Source organism: Branchiostoma floridae, chromosome 6, assembly GCF_000003815.2.
Source record: "Branchiostoma floridae strain S238N-H82 chromosome 6, Bfl_VNyyK, whole genome shotgun sequence".
NCBI lineage: Eukaryota > Metazoa > Chordata > Leptocardii > Amphioxiformes > Branchiostomatidae > Branchiostoma > Branchiostoma floridae.
In genome coordinates, this window is record NC_049984.1 from 7,366,131 (window position 1) to 7,387,704 (window position 21,574).

Here is a 21,574-nt window from a genome sequence, read left to right on the forward strand (position 1 = left end):
ATGGATGAATGGATGGATGGATGGATGGATGGATGGATGGATGGATGGATGGATGGATGGATGGATGGGTGGATGGGCAGATGGGCAGATGAGTGTTATGTAGGAATCCTTGAAAGTGTTGAATGCATGTCTGTGTGGACCCTGCTGAATTATAAAGGCAGCATCACTCCATATCCCTGCCTTGTGTTTGCAGAGTTTTTGGACGATCCCTTTGGTCCCATCCAAGTTCCCATGGCGATGAAGGCCATGCGAGAGATCATGTACAAGGTGGAGGTGCTGTATGTGCTGTGTATCCTCATCACAGGCAAGCAGAGGAACAAGGTGGGGCTAGTAGCCATGGTAACCAGGTATCCATGGTAACCAAGGTATCCATGGTAACCTGAGTATCCGTGGTAACCAAGATATCCATAGTCATCTAGGATAAGTTTAGTAGGTATCCATGGTAACCGGAGTATGCATGATAACCAAAACCCCAGCACCATAACCACTAGTCCAAAAGGTCTGGACCAGATACCATGGTTACCATGGATACTCAGATTAACATCATGGTAACCTTAGTATCCATGGTAACCATAGTATCCATGGCCATTTAAGTATCCATGGTAACCTGAGTATCCATGGTCATCTAAGTTTCTATGGTAACCAAGGTATCCATGGTCATCTTGGTATCCATTACTGCACAAGTCATGGTCTTAGAAAAATTAGCAAGTATTTTTATTTCTTGCTTTCAATACAGACACTTTTGTAGTCATATTTACTTGATCACTGACCTGAGTTGGTAAAAGAGTTTGAAAATCTTTCCCACCAAGGTGCAAGAACTGGTGGCAAAGTACAAGTTGATACCCCGGCTGAATGAGCTGTATGAAGACCTCATATGGAAGTGTAACATGTACGTATCCAGAACTTTCTTCCTTCTATTTACCGGTAGTAGTGCAAGTGTTGTTTTCATGTGTATATTATTGTTTAAAAAACTGTTGGTTGTTAAAGAAACTGATAGAACTTTTCAGAGAGCATCAAACTTGGTCATCTATGTATAAGAGCTTGCCAGAACATTGAATGTATCCGGTATACTGTGTTTCGTTTACCATGCTACATCCACTATATAGTCCCCATACTTGTACATGTAGTTTACCCTTATTGTCAGCAGAAACTTTTGATATTGAATTGGTTTTGAAATTTTCTCCTCTCCTCCCTTCCATTTCCACAGAAGAAGACGAGTGCACGGTGAAGCCTGTGAATGTAGTCCTGTGAGTACAATATTGTAGCTTACATTTACAAGAAACAGCATAATGTAAGGTTTCTTGACAGTGTTTTCCCATGGATCAGTTGTATGAGGGACATTTTGCTATATGGTAAAAATATTGAGTTGTATATGTCATACGCCAAATAGAAATTATTCAAGAAACTGGATATGATTTTGGCAACAGTCATCAGATGTTCCAGGCAGAATCCACTACCTTTTGTCATTGTCACTGACGTAAAGGTAGCACACATTTGTTAAATCAGTAAATCTCAAGTTACTGGTGAATTTCGACTACGTTTATCTGCTTTTATGCTGAACTGATGCTGAACTGCTACTTTACTTTGCTTACAGGAGATAGCTCTGAAGATTCAGTTCCTGAGATTGTCCCACAGTTTCTGTGATCACCACGGGTTAGTAAAACACAGGGTTTTATTACTGTAACAGTGTAGTTCCTCTGGAATCTGGACTTTGTGAAATAATATATCATTTCATATTGTAATGTACCAGCACAGAATCAGTCAAGACTACTAGTTCATGTGCATTTGCAGATGATACGCAATACTAGCAAGTATTGCTCACAAAAAAATGCTGTCCATGTGATTTTTAAAAAGTCTTTATCAAGAATAAAATCCTTCATAGATTTGTCTATCGAAGTATTCTAGGTATTCTGTATGTTCATGATCCCTCATTGTTTTTCCCACAGAAACAAGTATCTAATGATGTCTGAATCAGAACTCAATGAACTGGGAAGAATAAGAGGTCAGTGCTATTATCAAATTAAAAGTGATGGTCAGTAGAGTGAAATTAATTCCCTAGCCTTGACAGTATGGTGAAGACACTGGCTCCAAGTTCCTGTATTTTGATCTTGGGGCCTTTGAGAAAAAGTGTGGTAACTTGTTGATAGTACTTTCAGCGAATTACCGTTGTACATCTTTGATAGTTTGGTATACAATCTTCGTTTGAACAAGTGTTAATCTTCCTCCTGTCTCCTCCATAGTTCAAGCTGAGTTACCTGTGGTACCAGAGGTCAGTGACATAGACAGGTCAGTCAGTTAATAATGTTCCTCACTTACAAGTCCAGTCATAAACATTTAGTGTCTTGTGCATGCTTTGGAACAAACTAAAACACTAATAGGCAAAACTTTTTTTAGGAATAAGTATTAGGATAATGTAAATAGCTGTGTCGTACTATGTAAATCATGCAAAGACAACAATTTACTGCATGAAAGACTTCTTGTAAAACTTACAGACTTACAAATATTTAGCCAAACCTGTTTGTGTCCAGGTCCAATTGCTAAATTGTACTGACCACTGCAGTGCTTGTACCTGAAAGTCTTTAGGTCCTCAGTCTTAAGGGAAAGATACCCAGTATATAGTTGCTGTAGTACATATATATCCATGTGGCTGTTACAGAGAGTTAGTGTGTAGAGGTGAGAAGGGCCTGTTGTCCAAGATCATCCAAACCATGAAGACTGAGAAACCATCATCTCCATTCAGGTAATTTCCTGGGTTTTTTTTTTACATGCGCATATTTTTATTTTATTTCAAGATTTGCTTTTTCAATAAACATAAACGTATACGTTTACATCTGTGAAAATCAAGTACATTTGGCAAATTGTTCTCCCTATTTGGGCAAATTTTGCCAATATTTGCCAGTCTAATGGAGACTTGGTATTGATTCAGAACATTAAGTAGGAACGCACCACCTGATGAAGTTAAACTGTATCCCATATACAGTTCTGTAACCAATCTTGTTGTGATGTGTAGGTTTTGGCTGTGTCGCGCTGTGGAGAGTTTCCTGAGAGGTGTGACGTGTTTCGTGGATCAGATCTGGCTGCTCAGGAGGGGGCTGTTAGAGGTGAGGTGTAAATGTGTAGGAAAGAGATTGGAAGTGTGAAAGATGCAAATATTGACAAACATTGTGTGTTACATCTAAGGAACACCAGTTCCAGTTGTTGTTTTAACAAGTTTGCTGAGTGCAATGCCACATTTAACACTTATGGAGACTGAACTAACTCTCGCTTAGGCAAGCTTAAACTGTCCCAGTAGGATTTTTGCACTGACTATGTATTTGGTCACAACATCAGCTACTTAGCTGCCTAGTGACCCCGTTGTATGGCTTTTGTTGTGTGACTTCAGTCATAGTAGTGCTCAACATAGGAATCTGGCGGCAAAACCAGCCCACATGGGCTTATAAGACAACAAAAAAGTAAAACTTGAGTATAATGAAACATAAGTAAAACATAATCATAAATCAAAATCCAAACAAAGAGCAGGTAGCAACACAGAAAAAAGGATGTCATACATGTGTAGTGTGTGTCCCTAAATATTTTTACGCAATTCAATACGCCCAGTAAATTGAGCTAGTCTTGATATCCTAATATTGCATTGAGCACCTTTACTTCCTGTGTCTGCAGCATGTCCTGTCTGTGATCATCGACCCCGACTGTGACAACAAGGAGATCCTGCAGAGCAGCTTCGATCTGCTAGGGGAGCTCATGAAGTTCAACTACAACTCCTTCAAGAGGTTCAGCAGATTCATGGACAATGAGGATAAGGTACGTCTCAAAACATGGTGTTATCCTACTCATTGTTCAGAGGGGGGAAGTTTATCTATGGAAGGACTTAACCATTATTAATTGGGCATTTACATTATACAATACTTTGTCTTACAATTACATTGTACCCATTACAATTGTAAGCTTAAAATGATAGGGTCAGGAATTAGCATAACTTTTATTCATGCTGTGAATATACAGCTGTATTGCAATTTTTCTTTTTTTTTTTGCTGTCAGTCCAGATTGGATAGTTCTCTTTCAATGGACATTTGTACCATCTTATAAACAGCATTTTCTTTATTCAATGTAGAGGGAATCCATTTAAAGCTCCAGACCTGTTTGGAAACAAATGGTCACGTTGTGTTTACAAAGTTGTTTTTTTATTTCTACTTTAGTTCCAGCGGTTCCTGAAGCAGGTGAGCTCCCACCTGGTGGACTCCAACATGTTCATCAGGTCTGTGGTGCTGAGTCAGGAACACTTCGCCACCAAACAGACTGAGTACAGCGGTGAGTCTTGTGGTCAAGTTGAAGTCCTTCCCGTTCCTAATGGCGGATAGGGCGGTGCCCCACCCCCCCCTCAGTAGCCCTGGCTAGTGGGGACTAGTGGTGGGAGGTAGAAATTTCAGCCCTGACCGGCCGCGACCTCTAAGTTACATTTTCAACAGTAGTACGCTCCTTGTTCTATCAGTCACTGTGCAACAGGTAAACTGATGTTCACAAGTCCGCAATACGATGGGGTAGATTTTCATGTGAAAAGTACGCTTGAACCTCTAGTGATTTCTGAAGTTGAAGTTGGCGACTCTTCTGGCTGTCAACAAATACAGCAAAAGCATGGGGAAGGCATTATAGCTATTAAAAAAGTTTTTAAAATGAGATGATGTGAGATAAATGTCTTTAAGGTTGTTAAGTAAGGTTTTTTTCATAATTGTGAGCTTTTTTGTTTGTGTCTGTGTGCAGAGTTTGCGACCACACAGTGCCGACTGTTGATACATGTAGGCGAGCCCAAAAACAGGACCAAGTTCTTGTGCAGCCTTATCAACATCATCCAGGTCTCTACACTTACACAGGTAATTAAGTCTATCATTTCTGTGAATAGTTTGTTCATTTCATATACACTTAGTTTCAAGTGTGTGTGTGTGCACATCTGTGTGAGCATGTTTGAATATTCTTTGCAAGCCTTATATTTGATATATTTCTGTGGAATTATGAATCTGTGCTGATTATGATGGTTTAGTTAGAATAGATTTTTCCCTCATCCTCCTACAGTCCAGGTAGCTACACTGTACATGTATGTACATTTTCCCTTGTACACTGTGTTTTGTACTAGCCACAGGCTAGTTGGGCAGCCCTGACTGCATGTGTTGAACTTCTAAATTAATAGACAAATGAATAAATGCACTGTGTTGTGGTGTAACAGCTCCCCCTGTCTGTCCCCAGGAGAATGTCAGCTGCCTGAACACAGCGCTAGTTATCCTGATGTTTGCCCGCCGGTGTGGCAGCCTCCCGCTCTACCTCCAGTCCCTACGAGAGGAAGAGATGCGGGGGTACCACCCAGGCTTTCTTCTCAACAACTTCAGGTAAAAACAGTCAGAACTGGCCAGAACTGATATTTTTTCTTTCAAATGTACCAACTATTATTGATGGTAGGTGTTTTACATTTACATACATGTCTGTCTTCTCAATGGATCAAAGGAGCAAATTCAACTACATATTGATACGTGATAATACAAATGTACCTGCATTGTTAATGTACTAGTGCTTTACATAAGAAAGTGCCAATATGTATAGAATTTGACCAAAGACTTTTCAAGTATGTAGTCTCACCCCATACTGCATAGTCTTTTGTACAGTAGATAAATAGATAATGTACAAGTTGCCATACATTGTACAGTATATTTTATACAATTGTTCAATAACAACATAATGGTGTAAAACTATTTAAAAATGTTTAGAAATGGTTCCTTTCTTGGTATGAAATTCCATACAAAATATGCCACATGTTGTACTTCTATACAAGTGGAGTATTATTCCATTTTCCACAGGAGCCTGCTTAGATTCTGGGAATCTCACTACCTCAGGAATGACAAGGAGTGCTGTGCACTGGAAAAGGTAGTCAAGGTCTGATTCCCATTTATGTTCCTTGTCTGCATGAAGTAGTGGTAGTCCATACTGTAGCATGTAGGAGTGTCATGAACAAAGCAGGGCTTTGTCCATCCTTACATCTGTAAAGTAAGGTTTGTTGTTTCGGACAGAAAACTAAACCATTATGTCCTCAGCCTCTGCTTAGTCAGTTCAGCATTCGGGCGATCCTAGCTGCAACCAGGCTGGGGACAGATAGAGATTTAGAATTGAAAGGAGCCTTTGAACCAAAATATTAGTTTGTATGTCGATTTGCATGTTATTTTTAAACAAAAAGGCAATGAAAGAACATACAATTTAAAAGCTGGGAAAAATTACAGATTTAAAGTTATAGTTTTTTTATCAAGACCGACTCTTCTATCACTCTTCCATTTTTGATAGAGTTGAACATGCACAAAAATATAATTAATACTTCATACCATTTTGTCCCGTTTCAGAGTTCTGGGATTTCCCTGGACTACTGGAGGGAAACAACGCTGACAATGAGAGGCACGGACCGGACTAACGTGGAGTCTATCATACACTACATCGACGAGCCATACGTGGAAGAATAGCGCGATCGGATATAAATAGATCAGCATTACTAGCTGCAATAGTGTCTTTCCATTTGCCAGTGAAAACAGTATCATGATTTATTTTGAATATGATTTATTGATCTATATGTTGGAGAGGTGTATCTCTTTGATTGATATGTAAGTTATGCTGCATTATAACAGTGATGAACACATCTACAGTAAAAATAGGTTTGAAGCTGCATGTGTTTCCACAGCCAAGAGAGCATTTTTTCTTGGACCCTTTGGGTACTTGCAGTACCAAAGCAAACTGTCAAGAGTGCTTCTGAACAACATAGACGGGTTGGCCTGGACAGTCATTGGTTCATGAATGCTGATACAGTCATAGATTTCAAAAGCCACCCAAGGCTCTAATTAGTCCCCTAGCTCACCCTACTGCACTGCTACTGTGACATTTGCCTCTTGTATGTCTTGCTGTTCAAAAGGTTCAGTACAGCTCATGACTTGCATGTGTTTACCAGATGACTCCTTTCAGTATACATTATTTTACATCACAAATCTTGGAACAGTTAACACACCGTTACATCCATTTACTCTGGCATGACGGAAGAGAAAATTCTGGTTGAGCAAGAAATTTCCCTTGATGTCTGTACTTGGGCTAAGAGGGGAAAAGAGCTTACATCATTTACTGCTGCCTACCCCTGTGTCAGGGACCCCAGCAGCAGTATAATCAAATACTGGATACTACTACTACACTACTATCAGATTGTTTGAAGGCTCCACCACATTATACATGCAGTTTTCTGAGTAATAGATTTAATACAAGGGCAAAAATCAATGCTTAAGGTATGACTCTTTGATAAAAGCAACGAAACATGACTGACAATTGGTTCACTTCTTTGTTAATCCGTGATGAAATTCTACAGAATTTTGTTGATTATGTAATCTTTTAGTAATATCTTGAGTTGAGTTTCCCCTTAATTAACCAACAGGAACACATTTATTAGAAACATTCAAAGTTGAATTACAGGACACTGTGGTATGCTGATGCTCATTTGCCTTTTTAAGGTCAACTGCAGATAGCCACATGTCCAATATGATTTGGCTATCGTTGTAACAAGTTACTTGTAACAAGTAACAAGTCCCAACCTTTGGAAGCAAAATCAACTTCACGTTTTTGGTGGAATTGTGTGAGCGGAATTCTGTGTGTATGTTTGTAAAAAATACTTTCATGGTTTACGATGTCTTACGATATATTACCGTTACCGAAAGCTATGGTGGAATATTTCGCACATATTAACATACTTGTGTAAAAGGAACTTTTCTTGCATAAGTTATAACATATATCATATATAATGTCCCTCAAAGATTTTGTTATGTATTTTTATGAGTTTGTGAAAACAGCAAACGACTATGTATCAGAAATTACTTGCAATTCATGTTGTTTTTTTCTATTGTTTCAGTGAATAAAGGAGTACCAAGAGTTGTAGCACACAAACCTCTGTGTAGTAATTATGATGCTAGTGGTGTGGACTAGGATGTTTGATCACTGTTAATCAGAGATAGCAATTCCCTAAAACCTGTTTAGATTTATGTCCAGGAAGTTTACTACAACTACTCTCCAAGCAGAGGTTAGGCTCCGGCTGTTTTTTAACGTTATTTTATTCGTTTTTATCGGGCTTTGTATTTTGTCATTTTTCTTGAAGCAAGATAAAATAAAAAATATAAAGCCCGATAAAAACGTTAAAAAACAGCTGGAGCCTAACCTCTGCTTGGAGAGTATACTACAACACTAGACACTGCATGGCTGTCTCCAGGACCTGTCCCTCCGTCCCTGGACAGAAATTTGCTTGTTGAGACCGGAAAAAAATACCCCATTCGTCCCAAAAAATCTGAACTTCGTCACATGAAACTGTTGAAAATCATTTTAGAATGACACGTTTAGCAAGGAATTATACGAAAATCAATAACATGAGCTCCCAAACAATGAGTGGGGCGGATAAAAATTAAAGCTGACAGTATACTTTAGATTTTTTCCGTCACATCCATAAACTGAGGCATTGGTCTAACCTCTGCTTGGAGATTAGCAAATTCGCTCCAAACTGTACCGGCCATCATTAGCTATGGGCGACCAACTACCGTTTTAATAGTTGGGTGAGTCAGTAATTCTTCATGACCTGAAAATAATGCTATGGTGCCCAAAGTCACCGTGCACCATGTGATCTCACTTAACTAGCGATGTAAAAAAAATCCAACAAATACATGTACATCGAAAAGATCTTGAGTTAATGCTGCGAACTCACAGACCCCGACAGAGAGAATCAACACCCCGTGAGGTGAAACTCATTCCTTTAGGGCCTTGAGGTAGTAAGCAGTAGTACAGGCTGGTTGTCTTATCGTACAATTCAAGTCATCTTTGCTGTGTTTAGTCCTTTGTTCTGATATTAAAGTTCTTTGTCAAAGTTTTTGGAATTTAATAGAGTATGGTTCACTTTAGACTATAGTATTTTCATCCTTCTGTGAAAAGAGTTAAAGAAGTTGAAAAATGCCGTTCTGTGTGAGTCACAAAAGCTCCAAAGAAACTCGTGACCAGAATGACACGATGCAACAAAAATGCCGCAACATTGTGTCATAACTTATGTTCATGTACGGAAGGAACCGGTATTGTGGTTTTTGAAAAGCAAAACTTCCCTCGACAGACAAGAGGTATTTTCAAGGTCTTGTGTACTGTCCTTGGCATTTTGTAGCTGCAAAATAGTTGCTTGAAATGTCAAGTCACGTGTCACGTGTGTTTGCACTAATAATATCTCTAGACTAACCAGGGAAACCCCCATCCCCACCTTGATCCATGACGAGATATGTTGCAGTTTTATCTTCGGACAAGAACTTGCAATATACTTACACTGTATCAAACAAACAGATTATTTAGCGACATAGGAAGCGCTTCGGAAAATGTGTAAAAGGAAGACCGTGGAATGCAGTATTACTCGAAAGACTTTTAAATAGTGCGAAATATCTCCCTAGCTTTCACTGGGGCCGGGGGTAATACTGTTGGGACAAACCCGGAAACGTTTTAATTTGACGAAAGTCATAGTTCCTCATTTGACAAAGATCGCTGCTTCTGCGTAAGACTGGGGGAAATTAAACAGCCATGAATCACAATAGGGAAGCCAGTATCCCGCCTGTGAGCTACTTTATCCGGCCTTTGGACCTAATGATTGAAACTCGTGACCGAAATCTTATCGGAACCCAAAGGGGAGCCAATATTTACATGTACGGTGGGGCAGGGCAAACGCCTGGTCAATCGGCTCTCACAGTTCGTACGACTCCTGGCCTTTGGACTGGACTCAGGTCATGAGCTTTTCCCGAGAGCGGTATTAAAGTTCCGGTGGGAAACAAAATGTGGCGATCTTTTGGACTCCTGTGTATCTTCTTGGCCCTTTTACCCCTAGCCAGGGCCGGTAAGGTTCGGGATGCCAACGGAGGAACGAACTGTGCAGGTAGTAACATTTCTGTATCCATACTATACGTGTAATTCGTAAATGTTGAACGTTACACGCACGCAAGTTCTGCAACCCCCGCCTAGACGTACACCTAGTAATCAGTTGATTCAAGGTCATAGAAAGAAAGATATGAGTGAAATAATTTGTTTTGTTTGTACAGATTTGTATGAATTTCAAAACACTGTCAAAATACTAGTAACATGCATTTTGCCGGAGGTCTATACACCAGCGTGGTCCATGTAATGTTTCATAACATAAGATGTGTCCATGTTATGAAAAATAAAAACACAACGCTCTGTGTTATACTTACTGACCTATAGTAAAACAGAATATATGCACATAACATAACAACATAGACAAATAAAAATGTAACGTTACTGAGTGCGTTGTCAGATAGACTAAATCTGACTTAAGTGCAAACTGAGCATTGCTTCTATAACCCCACTGTTCTTCCCAGTATGCACAGTGTTGGTGGGGATTGTGGAGCAGTTGGCTCAAGTGTACGACGAAGGAGCAGTGGACGCTTTGGAACGATTATGCTCCTTTTTACCAGGTAACGCTGGCCTTTCTCCCTCCCCGGTCGCCCTGTCTCTCTGCCCCTTTTTATCTAATGCCGGTCGGTTGACCGCCGGATACCGCGGGGGTACCTTCTGATTAATCTCCAAGCAGATCCTACGGGTTAGCATAAGATTAGTCATGATCAAAAGCTGGCAGAGGAGTGAAGCCGGCCTAGAAGTGTGTAACGGTTACTAGTATGTTCCGTTGCCCGTCTGACTCCCTTTGGCTGGCTATACTCCTTGGCCAGCTTTGATACTATCATATGACACCGTAGGATCTGCTTGGAGATTACCGAGTCTCGGTACTAGCATTTTCACGCGGAAAGGTGACGACGTCTATTTGTTCCTGGGCCCCGGGTTGATTTTAAGTCCGAGTTTAAAAAATCCCCGGGCCCCGCCATGCCAGAAAATAACCGAGTAGCCGTAGGGTGTCCCGCAGGACGGTAGTAGATTAAATAAACGTTAAATCAATTTGACAAAGATAAAGCAATCAGACATTTAACCTTACTTCCAGTTTCATCTGAGTTATAACGTTCAATGATTTTTTTTCGTCATCAGAGCAACTGCAGGCCCCATGCCGAGCAGGCGCGGAGGTTTTTGCTCCTTACATAGCAGAAGCGTGAGTTCAACTTTTGTATTTCTGAGCAGAAAATAATTTAATTACGGTGTTTTATCGATTTTCACCTCACAAGTTATATCTCAGTCAGGGAACCATAAATTCGACACCCCTTTAATTCGACATTTTTGAGTATCAGCATGCCAATGATGATATTAACGTTACTATTTTGCTAGAGATTTTGGTCATTCACATGAGCTCCCTTCTTCACTGAAATGTTGGGGCGTGTCTTTATTGAATTGACGGAAGTTTTGCTTGAAAGTTGAACTGCCATAGTGCCAAGACACCTGTAACGCAATGTAATGGCAATTATGGCATATACCGCTAGATGTCTCTTCCAACAGTGTGTAACCATGGACGCGCTGAAAGGGATTAATTCTTGGCTATCTGGCTTAGAGTAGGCCAGGGCTATCATTTCTTTTAAACATAACGTTAAGATACTTAAAGCTTGCTGTACTCGAACGAGGTGTCCATATGCAAAAGGCCATCCCAGTAAACTCAAAATCAGTTGTACTCTCTTTGTATGCACAACTGTTTATCATTCGACAGGCGGCGCTTTTAAGTCTATTGTTGAAAAACTGTTAGATCAGCGAGCACCGTCAGCAAGGCTTGCTGGTCTAGTGGCATGATTCTCGCTTAGGGTGCGAGAGGTCCCGGGTTCGATTCCCGGGCAAGCCCTGTCAGATTTTTTTTCTCTTTTGCTTCCGTCTGTTTGTGATATCCTTCGTAAATAGCGTCGTTATTGGTTTGAAATGTTTCTTTCTTTATACATTTTTAGACTTTTCGGTAGTTCGTAACACAGTCTGAATCGTAGGACGTCATTTCATAATGTTTGCTATGGGAGTATGGCGGAATTTATCATACTAAACGTTTATGTAGCGAAATGTATAAAAACATAATTCCGTAGAACTTGAAGCTAAGTTTCAAGTTTCAATGAAAATTGTAATAGTAAATGTTACAACACTTTAAACGCCTTTAACTTAATGTTATATCTGTCACCCACGAAGAACCCGGAAGTAACGGACCTTACTTCCGGGTAAAAGTAGAAAAGTTAGACGAAAATCATAAGTACATCTGCTTGGAAATTAAACGTGGGAAAAAGTGAGATGTATGGCACCTATTGCCATTCCATATCACTTGTTTCTTTTTAAATTCCTTTTCCTTTTTATCAAGTATTTTTAAGTATTCAAGAGCGTGGTGCGTTTTTATGCATAATTCTTGGCTCTTTAAATTGTTCAGATTCTTGTTTCTCCCGGCCAGCAGCAAGAGGCTTTTTCAAAGGAGCTTTCTCAGCCAGTGGTGATTTTTTTCAGTTTTAGCTTTTGTCATTGTTCAGACTGTTTTCTTTTAATTCTTGTTTCTTATCCCAGGATTTATAACAAGGAGACCCCAGACGTAGTGTGCCATGCCATTGGTTTCTGTAAGGTTGATCCTGGTCACCAGGCCTGTCATATCTTCCCACCACCAAAGGTATATACATGGCTGGTCCACTATTAAAGGCTGTGCTCATTCGATTTTATATGGATGACTTCCCAAAACTGATGTGAGCTTGCGTGCGAAGAAAATGAAATTGTAAAAGAGAAAAAGTTGGCCTTCCCAATAAAATCATTATGAAAGTGGGCAGGAGGGTTGAACTAATGACTTAACACACAGAACATGGCAATGTTATACAAAACAATAGATTCATTTGTTTGTTTCTTCACATCTTTGATGATTTCTTTTTATCTTGGTCTATAGGAAGGTATGGAGGCAGCACTGAGGAGAATTCAACCTATGTACCAGGATGCAAAGAAAATGGTATGACTTGTTTTAATTTATAAATGATCATCATTATCGAAAATACATGTACATAGTCAACAGTGCTCCTTTGCATTCCTATATATACAGTATTGTATGAATGAAGAAGGTTATGCTTTTAGAAGTGTGCATTTGTGGCTTTGTTCATGGCTTTTGCTTGTTTGAGGTTCAATAGCATAATGCAAGAGCCATAGGCATAGACCAGGGTTATTGTGATGCTATGTGGTCAGGTCTTGACCAATGAAAGGTTTTGTGGCCCCTACAGCAAGCAATATAAATGTCATCATCAGCTTTTCTTTCACAGCGGGAGGGACGTGGATTCGCAGACATCTGTGATATACCAGGAATAAAGGAGATCTGCGATATCTTTGACAGGTAATTATTTGTTCATGAATACAAAATCACTAACGTTTGATGATTTTGTATTCTCAACTTAGTGATAAAATGAATTCTTATTCCAGAAATATGCCGTTATTACATTTTACATTGGAAAAGACATTTACATTTAATTTCACTTGTATCAGTTTTTTTAGCACAAAGTATAGCCAGTGCCTTCCTGAATTTAGCACAATATGTCAGTGGTCCTTGATGTATTGTTGGAACCAATCATGAGTTTGTACATGTAACGTTAGTAATGTAATGTGACATAACAAACCTGCCTATTTGCCTGTAGAGCATTCTCCTCACATCTCCCTGCTGAGGACCTGGACAAAGATGGATTCAGCACCATGAAGGTGAGATTCGTGCTTTCTGTAGCTCTGAGAAATGCTGCATGGCACTGACAGATCATTACTATTTTTTTCATTAACTTCTCAGCACTTTGATTTTCCAGCACAATAAAAATCAGATTTGTGATATCTATTTTGCATAATGGCCACAATGAAAGACAGCACATGTTTGCAGTTATTATGACCCTTAGTTGACAGTAACGTTAGATACCAATTCTAATTTTTGCATCTTTTCTTAAAACATCTTCCTAGTGCCTTACTCTGTAACATTCAAATTATCAATTCAAGTATTCAAAACAAGTCCATACTTGTTATTACCCTATAATACATATCCATGACTATGCTGATTGACAAACATCTGTCATTCTCGTGGCCTTGTCTATTTGCAGACGTTCAGGGGAAGCTCCTGGCGTGGGAAAGATTGTAATGACCTTGACTCCAGGCATCATCCAGGAGCAAGGTAATTGGAGGTTCTCTACATTGTACACTTTTTAGTTATCTAGGTTTTTGTCACAAACTTCTCCTATTAAGCCAACATCCCTTGTTAGGTGATCAGCAATGTTATACAGCAAACTTTCTGCTGCTTTGGTGTTAGAGATACAAAGGGTAAGGTATAGCAGGCCATATCGCAAAGCAGTATTGATGTCCTGATATTCATTACTTGTGCCATAGGGACATTGTATGACTATTACTGTATTCACAGGAACAGAATATTTCTACTGCACCATACCTGACAGTGTAACTATTATTGAACATTGAAATTTTGCTTTATTGACCAGTAAAGATGTTTTACTAAAGTTTCTTACACATGTAATCATTTTATGCTTTCAGACCAGTTGATGGTGATAAGCTGACAGACTCCAACTGTAATGGCATATTTGTGAGTAGAACACATCACACTACATTGTTGTTCAGCACCAGGGACAGGGTTGTGTGTGTTACTGGTGTTCAGTATCAGGGACAGGGATGGGTGTGTGAATGTTGTTCAGCACCAGGGACAGGGACATGAGTGTTACTGGTGTTCAGCACCAGGGAAAGGGATGGAGGCATGAATGTTGTTCAGCACCAGGGACAGGGATGTAAGTGTGAATGCTGTTCAGCACCAGGGACAGGGATGTAAGTGTGAATGCTGTTCAGCACCAGGGACAGGGACATGAGTGTTACTTGTGTTCAGCACCAGGGAAAGGGATGAATGCATGATTATTGTTCAGCACCAGGGACAGGGATGGATGCATGGATGTTGTTCAGCACCAGGGACAGGGATGGGTGCGTGAATGTTGTTCAACACCAGAGACAGGGATGGTGTGTGGCTCAGTACCAGATACAGGGAGGAGTGTGGAAGTTGCACAATTCACCAGTGATTCAACAGATCTCTGACACCCATAATGCTGATGACGCCCCTCCCCCCCACAAACACAGATTAGTATTAATTATTGCCCTGTCCTTTCCCAGGGTTTGGATTCTGAAACAGGCTTGCCCTATGAGGATGTTCTTTGTAATGGTAAGTCACAGATTATTTCGGCTTCTCAGAGGCAACTTTCTAGCCTATAGCTACTGACTATTCTGATTAACTGTCGTAATTATCGAAAAAGTCACTTTTGTTTTAAAAGAAACAATAGTAGACAGCAAAATTTAAACATCTGAAACAGAGAGAAGGGAGAGAAGCCAAGGAAGGTTTAAAAAATGGTCAGAAACTCCACCTTACCATGGTTGAGGGATGTTGTTCCTATCAACAGTACTATCATTCGAAAAGATACAAAAGTACACAGCAAAATGTAACATCTAAAACAGAGAGAAGAGAGGGAAGCCTAGGAATATCGAAAATTGAATAGAAACTCCACCTTGTCATGGTTGTGGGATGCTGCCCCATAAACAGCACAATAACAGGATGATAAACAGATGATGATATCTCTCTGCAGGAACAGAGCCCAGGGGTATGATACTGTTGGGAGACTCCATCGGAGCACACTTCCACCTGCCCCCACAGTGGTTTGAGGCTAAGAGTTTGAATCCAGTACGTGCAGGAACAGTTTGCATTCCATTGCTGACAAGAGCATGATGTTCATTGTGTGGACATACAAAAGCTATTGCTTAATATTAATTACTCTTAATTGATTTAAACAAAAATAATAATAACAATTTCAAGAAAGCCACATAGATGGTATGTCAAGAACAAGTTTGATGTACTCTCAAGTTCAGTGTAACCTATCTTTAAGTCTTGATAATTTACCCTAGAATATACTATCACCATACCGCGTCCACAAAATTGTCAATAATCGCTAGATGTTTGATGATAACAAAATATGATTCTATTTTTTCACAGTCTGTCTTCAAAGACTTGATCTTCATCCTAGAGAATGAAATTGACTGGCCTGAACTTTCCACAGCTACAGGTAACTGTGAAGGAAGCGAAGGGGTTTTATCTGGGTTTTAATGACAGGGTTTAAGTAACAAGCAGTGGATGTTGTTCAGCACCAGGGACAGGGATAGGTGTGTGAATGTTGTATGATACAGCTCTCAGTTTTAAGATGACACCGATGAAATCTTCCATTGCAACTTATAACACATTCATTTTGATTTTTGTTTAATATCCTAGGACACATGAACAACACTTTTGGAGAGGTCATCAAGTGAGTATCTTTTGATGCCTATGACACTGTCTATGTTCAATGTTTGGGAGTTTGATACACAAGTGTATGTAGCAAAGCTCCTAGAAAGGTCACTATCAAGTGTATTTTCATGAATTATTATATTCGTCAGAGGACCTGTGGACTCCATCTATATGAGACTACGTGAACGAAACCGCTGTAACCACAGGGACTACCAGAATCTAGGTGTGAATGGTAAGTACCAGGATTCCTACTCAGTACGTTTTGTGCAGACAATAATCATTAATAATAGCAAGGTGTCAAGTAACCTTTCGAAACATTTTAGTCTCTGACACAAGCAACCATATCACTAGTTCTCAAACAGGTCGCTATATGTTCATTGTGATGTTATCAGAAGTTAAATGGTATTACAAACACGGTCTAGTACGTGTGTATTACTTGTTGTTACATACATTTGTTGAGCATATCAATAAATGTACTATGTACTTTGGTGTTATGCAATCTGTAAGGCTATGAGTAATTCTGTATTCACTGAGGCATGCAAAGTGCTCCACTATCATTCATCTTTCAGAGGACAATTTAGCCACAAAAAAAGAAGAGATTGCCTTATCAGAGGAAAGCTGATTTACCTTCACCTATCACCCAATTGACTTGGCCGTTTGTCGAACTGATTGACGGTGGCTGAACCCTATAGATAACAGACCAAGTTTGTGATAAATCATTGCATCTGTAAATTTTCTATTTTCCCCAAGGTGGGAGATCTGGGAGTATGAATAGCACAATTGTAAGAAGGTAAGTTGTAACAAATCTACTCTCTGGACATTGTGTAAAAGTGTAAGGATTATCTTTGCCAAGAAGAGTAAATTTTGTTTTTTTGTATTATATAATCACAGTGTTTGTTGGTAGTTGAAAAGCATAACTCGAGAAGTTGTATGAAATTTGGTAAAGTTATGTGATTAGGTCTCCACTGACATCAATAAAATTATAAAATCTTGGCATCCAATAAATGATACTGACTGACCTTACAGGGCTTTTGGGGGGTTTATATATTTTTTCAGCTGATGTAGCTTAATTGTTTTGGGTAACATACATAACAGCGTATATGATCATGAGTCAAACATTTTGTTACTGCAATTATATCATGAGCAATTGCAACTTCCATTGAAACTTCAAGAGACATGCAAAATAGAGACTGCTGTGTTAGAGCCATATCTGTTTCGTCTGTCATTTGATGTTGCAAAAACAATTTAGTTCTATCTTAAATGACCACATGTACATCTACTTTACAGTTTGGTAAGAAATCGGATATCTGATTACCCAGCGATAGTCAACATTGAGCTGGTGGGAAATGATGTGTGCAATGGGTAAGTGTTTAATGAATTGTAATGTTGACTTAACTTTGACAGTAACTGTTGAAATATTTCTTATTTAAGGGGAAGAGGAGGTGTATACATCTCTTCTGGATTTAGCATAAAGCGTTGCTGGTACCTCCCATGCAGGTGTATTACTAATTTCAGTAAATAAGCCAGTAATGAGTTTTGCTTTATTTTGTCTTTTCTAACAACTTAGGCACCCGGACACCCTGTCTCACATGACTAAACCCAAAGACTTCAGAAAATATATGCTGGATACATTGCAGTACTTGGTGAGTCCTTACATAGTTAGTGCAAGTTGTTTTCAAACATATTGATAGTGTGGCTGTCTGAAAATGTATAATAAGTGAAGGAGAGTATAACCTCATCCAAAGTCAGAATCAGACTTTATATTTTTCTTCAAGGAAACTGCACTGTTAGAAAATGTTGACATAAATGTTGAAATGTACCTGGTGATTTTACTGTGAAATCTTGACCTGTATCACAAGTATGTTTTTCCATGGATTGGTCACTGCTGACTGCAGTATTGCTTCCATCTCGAAGCCAGAATACAGAAAAAACCTCCTCAACACAAATCAAGTCCCCGCAAACAAACATGACTTTACAGTAATGTTATGATGCATCTTTTCAGGATGGTGTTCTCCCTGAAGGCAGCCATGTTTGGCTCACAAGCTTGGCCAATGGCAGCCTGCTCTATGCCAACGTGCACGACAGGATCCATCCACTAGGTGAACAACTTAATATTCTTTCATGCACTCTTAGAACACTAAACACAGTCTCTACAAGAATTCAGATATGAGTAAATTAAATAAAAGCTAATTAAAGTGGTATTACCTCCAGCAATTGCCTATTTTCCTCATTAAGCTGTCATATGCCTGATTTCAAATTGGTGTTTTATATTTCATTATTAATGTTCAAATGATTGCTGAAGATCATCCTTCACAGGAAACTCATTCACTCAAAAATCATCCTTTGTTTCAAAACAGACTGGACAACAGTAATCAACATGATGTCTCAGATGTTTTAAAGAAATTGTAACAATAAGTAACTGTTGCTGTTATACATTTCAGGAAGTCTCAGAAATGATGTAACTTACAGGGATATGTACACCTTCTTGAACTGTCTGGAGGTCAGTGTCTTTCAAGTGTCCTTCAATAGGTTTTGCTTTTGTTTGACCTTTAGTTGTCAGTGAATTGACAAAAAACTCATTATCAGAGTGAGCTTTTTGTATACAGTATCATGGAGTCATGCAAAGATGGACTTAGCTAAACTCCTGAGAATTTTGGTTATCCACAAGTCTTCCCATATTAGCACTGCGATATCCCCCTATCTCCATGTGTAATCTTTAAACTAATTACCAAATAGGATTATAGGCGTCAACGTCTTTACCATTGATGAAATTTTTGTAAGCAGATTTTTTGTATGTTTTGTTTGCAGATCTCCCCTTGTACTGGCTGGTTGAATGCTAACTCTACCCTCCGATACCTGACAACCCAAGTGAGTAATCCAAAACAAACATTCTCAAGTAAAATATACAAATAAGACAACGATTATGTGACAAATAAGCAAGAAAAGAACATATTTTCTAAAACTGTAGATCACTTCCATTTTCGTTGATGAATGTTAGACATCCAGGTTAGAAGATTAACAACAGTTTCTCAAGCAACTAGATATGATTTTGGAAATGGTGAAACGTTTCAGACAGCATCTGCTGTCTTTTGTCAGTGTCAGAATACTCTCAGTGTAGCGCAGTGGTAGTTTCTTCGGCCCGTGACCGAGAGGTTGTGGGTTCGAATCCGCCTGCTGTGTTACCGATCTTGCGCCCTTGGGAAAGGCACTTTACACGACTTTCCTCACTTCACTCAAGTGAAAATGAGTACCTAGCTTCGGCTTGGGCCGTCCTTCGGATAGGACGTTAAATGGAGGTCCCGTGTTCGGGGAGAGCAACACCCCAAGCACGTTAAAGAACCCGCCACATGTGCGAACATCCACCCGAGCGGATCAAACCATTCCGGCCAAAATAGGGGTAGGGAATCTCCCGAGCAGCCCTCGTAACCCCTGCTTCGCCTATTGGGTCAGTTAGTCCTCACTCATAGTGAGCAATTGGGCTGGTCTCAATCATGATGTTTCTGACCTAGGGCGAAGAGTTGCTGTTACAGTTCCAAGTGTCACTGATGAAAGACTAATCGTTTCCAAATCACGTCCCGTTTCTTGAGCAACTATGGTTGGCTGAATTCACTTCAAAATTTGTTGAACTTTGAAAAACAACTTTTTGCAGAGAGCTTTTGAGCTGAACGATGTGCTGAAAAACATCACGGCCACTTCTCTGTACAAGAACTTCAAGCTGATATACCAGGATATCCCCATAGATGCAGTGATCGCCAAGTGGGAAGCACAAGGGGGACATGGATGGGAGTTAATTGAACCCGTTGATGGCTTTCATATCAATCAGGTAGGTCACATGGTACCATTCCAGTGTTGTTTTTAATATCTTAAGCAACTTTGGGCTAGCCTGGTATCCAGCCGTATTATAGATACCAATTCTCTTCTGTCCACTCTCCATCAAAAACTGATTTTCATTTAGTTTGCTACTGATTACTTGCCTGGGTACCATCTGATTTCTACCAGGGCTCCTTGCACTCATTGCCGAAAAAAATTATTAAAAACAAATTACCTACAAGTTAGAGCTTTGGTCCTAATTTACAGGTACATGCACAAACACTCAGATCTTGTTTTGCTTCATTTCACAGTTGGCAAATGCCCTTTCTGCGGATTACATTTGGGAGTGGATGGAAAAGGAACACCCTGAATTGCTGGGGAAGGTCAACCTAAACAACGACAGAATCAAGCAACTTTTTGGAGACCAGGGTGGATACTGAACAAGATTATATCTGATGGAGTAGACAATGGCATATTGATCAAGTGATACTGTAGTATTATGACCAGGCTATTTCAAGCCTGGAAGTTCCTATGGCAATTGGCTATACAGCAATAATGTCATAAGCATGATCAACGGAGAAGAAACCAAGCATGAATGGTCCTTGAAATAATGTGCACTTGTAGGAATTACAGGTTTCCAACTTTTATAACGATGTCAATTGAACAAACTGTTTTTTATTTTCATTTTGTACTGATGAAAATGACAGATGGTCATTGAAATGTTGAAGAATTAAAGAAGGTTGTATAACGAGGAAGACTTTGTTCAATTGATCTACCAACCTGATGAAACTATTTACGAATGTCAATGTCTGTTTGAATTGGCTACATGATGATATGATACGCTGTCCAGGGCTAGCTGTAACTGGCTCCTCCCTGCAATTGTTGGGCAGGCCACCATAAGTGTGATGCAGCTGCATGTAGCTGCACCTCATAAACCACATAACTTGCTTAATTCACTAAGTGGTTTTCTTTGTTGTAAATGGACAGTATTATGACAATGTAAACACACCAGGGTGTGTTCCCAACCCTTAATTATGATAATATGGCTTATCTGTGGTTGTAACAGGATTTATAGAACTGAGATGGAAATATAAAAAGTTTATCAGCACAACTCAGGTATAATCTAAATAAACCATATTGATTTCACAATCCATATATTGTTATTGTAAAAATGTTATGTTTCATTTATTGGTTGAATTTCCACATTCATTGGTAATTCATGGCTTTTCTTAATCCTCTTCGCTATTTCATAGCTAACTAACATCATTGCAATATTGATTTGAGCATACATATATATATATATATACTATCATTAATAGAATTAGGTAAATGTCTATCGGTATGTACATGCATTCTGTCGCAAAATTTTATTTAAAAGACATGACGTCTACTTGTCAGTAACATCTAGATCTGTTCTCCAGAACTTCAGAAGATTTTCTGAAAAGTCACTTCTGGTGATGATTAGAAAAATGTTACATCCCGTAATTACAAGGTAATGAG

The 21,574-nt window shown here is 39.3% G+C and overlaps 2 protein-coding genes and 1 non-coding gene across 3 annotated transcripts; all 3 read left to right on the plus strand.

Moving 5' to 3' along the window:
* Positions 1–193: 193 nt before the first annotated feature.
* LOC118417626 (short transient receptor potential channel 4-associated protein-like) lies at positions 194–7,950 on the plus strand (the record flags this gene model as incomplete). The annotated part of the gene is given in 14 exon segments (XM_035823238.1): positions 194–321; positions 810–889; positions 1,208–1,247; positions 1,595–1,653; positions 1,947–2,002; positions 2,241–2,286; positions 2,657–2,740; positions 3,011–3,101; positions 3,661–3,801; positions 4,197–4,308; positions 4,759–4,868; positions 5,239–5,378; positions 5,844–5,919; positions 6,378–7,950. Coding segments are annotated over 14 exon segments (1,280 nt in total), but the record flags the coding sequence as incomplete, so codon positions are not given.
* A 1,651-nt stretch (positions 7,951–9,601) lies between these two features.
* LOC118418622 (acyloxyacyl hydrolase-like) lies at positions 9,602–20,646 on the plus strand. The gene is made up of 22 exons (XM_035824626.1): positions 9,602–9,952; positions 10,413–10,508; positions 11,071–11,131; positions 12,499–12,598; positions 12,866–12,925; positions 13,230–13,300; positions 13,599–13,659; positions 14,043–14,113; positions 14,485–14,533; positions 15,106–15,154; positions 15,573–15,667; positions 15,977–16,046; positions 16,250–16,283; positions 16,414–16,496; positions 17,015–17,054; positions 17,552–17,626; positions 17,832–17,907; positions 18,267–18,363; positions 18,706–18,764; positions 19,073–19,132; positions 19,914–20,087; positions 20,386–20,646. Exons 1-22 carry the CDS (start codon positions 9,853–9,855, stop codon positions 20,512–20,514), a joined length of 1,710 nt encoding a protein of 569 aa, XP_035680519.1. The 5' UTR covers positions 9,602–9,852; the 3' UTR covers positions 20,515–20,646.
* On the plus strand, positions 11,735–11,806 carry Trnap-agg. The gene has a single exon. It is a non-coding gene; the product is annotated as a tRNA-Pro (tRNA).
* Positions 20,647–21,574: the final 928 nt, after the last annotated feature.

Excerpts from the sequence above, each read along its gene's own strand:
- LOC118418622 (XM_035824626.1), top strand. The coding sequence starts at position 9,853 with ATGTGGCGATCTTTTGGACTCCTGTGTATCTTCTTGGCCCTTTTACCC. Across the intron at positions 9,953-10,412 it reads CGGAGGAACGAACTGTGCAG|TATGCACAGTGTTGGTGGGG; the intron begins GTAGTAACATTT and ends TGTTCTTCCCAG. Across the intron at positions 16,047-16,249 it reads TGAACTTTCCACAGCTACAG|GACACATGAACAACACTTTT; the intron begins GTAACTGTGAAG and ends TTAATATCCTAG.